At 48.2% G+C, this 2,500-nt stretch overlaps 1 protein-coding gene across 3 annotated transcripts in view; it reads left to right on the top strand.

Annotated features, from left to right (window-relative positions):
* grb14 (growth factor receptor-bound protein 14) overlaps positions 1-2,500 on the top strand; it is a 110,663-nt gene that overhangs the window by 78,674 nt on the left and 29,489 nt on the right. For all 3 annotated transcript variants that reach the window (XM_063214060.1, XM_063214062.1, XM_063214061.1), the window contains one exon: positions 180-317. In XM_063214060.1, the coding sequence (XP_063070130.1) occupies positions 180-317 (138 nt within the window). The remainder of the gene's footprint in view (positions 1-179; positions 318-2,500) is intronic.

Below are 2,500 nucleotides of genomic sequence, written 5' to 3'. Positions count from 1 at the left end.
CAAACAGCTATAGAACACCTTTATTCCACTATATCTAATATGGTACTAATCATTTTGTACATCATTTTTGTGTTGTGTTGTTTCTCAATGTGCCCTTAAATAACCTAAATAACTTGAACAACTTAATCTCCCCCTCTGGGATAATAGCCTTAACTTGTCCCTGCACCCCTTTTTTGCAGACTTTTTTAAACTCAAGCACTTGTCCAGAGATCCATGGATACCTCCATGCCAAAGAGCAGGGCAGGAAGGCATGGAAGAAACTCTACTTTGTACTCAGGAGGTCCGGCCTATACTTCTCCAACAAGGGCACCTCCAAGGTTGGTCAACTGTGTATAGAGGCAAACACGCAGACATTAGCATTACGCGAATGCAAGCGCATGCATACACATGCACGCACACACGCATGCACACACGCACGCACACACACACACACACACACACACACACACACACACACACACACACACACACACACATACACACACACACACACACACACACACACACACACACACACACACACACACACACACACACACACACACACACACACACACACACCACACACGCAGATAGACAGAGAGAGAGAGCCAGGGAGAAGCAGACAGGTAAGTCAGATTCCTTCTGTACTTCTGTCCATTTGTCCAGTATACACGTAACATTGATTGGAACATATTTAAGCTCATTGATTTCATAACCAAAACAGCAATTTCTATGGATGATTCTACAGGAATGGAAATCTATGTAAAGAAATGTCTTGACATTAGGCATTGAGCACACAGTTTCCCTGTTGTTATTTCAAAGGATGACAAAAAATAAATTGCAACAGCAATGCAAAACACGGGGAGTTAGTATCTAAATGGGCCAAAATGAATAGATGGTGCTGGTGATAGTGCTGTTTGAACAGGCAGAACACTGTGTCAGTGCAGTTTGTTACAGTACATGGGCTGCAACTGCATGGGAGGCAGCCTGTCCGTGTGCTTGGTTGGTTGCGGAGGACAATGTTTGGCCGTGGACAGGGACAGATTAATGCACAGTCCTACCGGGCCCAGGTCCATGGGCCCAAAGATTCAAGGGGCCCCTGAAGCCCAAGCCTCTATTTTTCCATTCTCGTATTGCGTTACAATTGCACTCTTAACAACTGAATTTTCTCAGGGAACAATCCTCAAACTCCTAAACCTCATAGACACTCACATAAGGCCTGAAACCCTGAATCGTTTTGTAAACTACCCACACCCATGGAGGGGGGGGGGGGGTTGGGGGGGCTTTCTTCTCGTCTGGCCCAGGGGCCCCAGGGAATCGTAATCCGTCCCTGGCCGTGGAACTGGTTAAGCTGGATCTTAGTGCAGGACAGCTGCCCTGCCAACCACTGAGCCCTTTTGCACTGTTGACAGGTGAAGCTTATACCTTCTCACCACCATGCCAACCAGCTCTGCCCCCTGCCATTTTCTTACCCTTTCCCATTCTCTTGGCCGCTTTCTTTTTCTTTCGTTCTTTTGTTCTTTTATTCATTCTTTCTTTCTTTTTTTTACTGCCTCTCTTTCTTTCATTTTCTTTTTTTCTCTTTTTCATTCGTCCACTCTTTCTTTATTTCGTTCTGTCTTTCTTCTCTCCCTCACTCGTGACAACAAAAGAGCTGTTGTTTCTCACACAACCAGGCCGCTGCCTGTGTGCGCCTGTCAATATAGGTAATTCAATTCGTTCGGAGGAGTCAGGCCTGAAATGGTTCACTCTTACAGTGCTCTCACTATCTACCCCCCTTGTTCCATCCTCTTCTCTTTCCTCTCTCCCTCCCTTTGTATCTCTCTCACTCTCTTCTTCACCCTCTCTGTCTCTATCTTTCACTTTTTCTTTCTATGTCTGTCTCTCTTTTCACGTACCTCTCTCTCCCTCCTTCTCTTTTTCTCACGGTTTCTCTGCATCATTCTCTCTCTCTCTCTCTCTCTCTCTCTCTCTCTCTCTCTCTCTCTCTCTCTCTCTCTCTCATTCTCTCGCTCTCTATCTCTATCTATCTTTCTCTCTATCTTACCAGCCATTCATTTCTGCTCCTGCTCAGTGACAGCAGTGCTAGATAGCATGGAACCTTGGCAGTCCACATACTGTAGGCAACCTGGCCTACCTGTGCTGCTGCTGGGTGCTGGAGGTGGAGGTGGAGGTGGTGTGTGGACCTGTGTGGTGGTGGTGATTGTGTGTGTGTGTGTGTGTGTGTTAGCTAGCAGTGAGTGGTGCGAGATGGTGTCGCAGGGCCCAGAACAAAGAGTGGCTTTGTGCCTGGCTGCTCAGGGAATCTCTCTCTCTCGCTTTCTCTCTCGCTTTCTCTCTCCCTCTCCCTCCCTCCTCCCCCTCCCCTCCCTCCACCATCCAACCTCCAAGCCTCCACCCTGCCTCCCCTGGCATGCGGTGTGGAGATAATGTGTTAGCCGTTGTGACCGACACCTACAGTACAGCTCTGGCATTGGCCTGGCCCTGGCCTGCACCCCCCCCCCCCCTCTGCTCTCAC

This window comes from Engraulis encrasicolus, chromosome 13 (genome assembly GCF_034702125.1).
Source record: "Engraulis encrasicolus isolate BLACKSEA-1 chromosome 13, IST_EnEncr_1.0, whole genome shotgun sequence".
NCBI classification, from domain to species: Eukaryota; Metazoa; Chordata; class Actinopteri; order Clupeiformes; family Engraulidae; genus Engraulis; species Engraulis encrasicolus.
The sequence above is the reverse complement of the archived record's forward strand: the minus strand, read 5'-3'. Positions and strand labels throughout refer to the sequence as shown.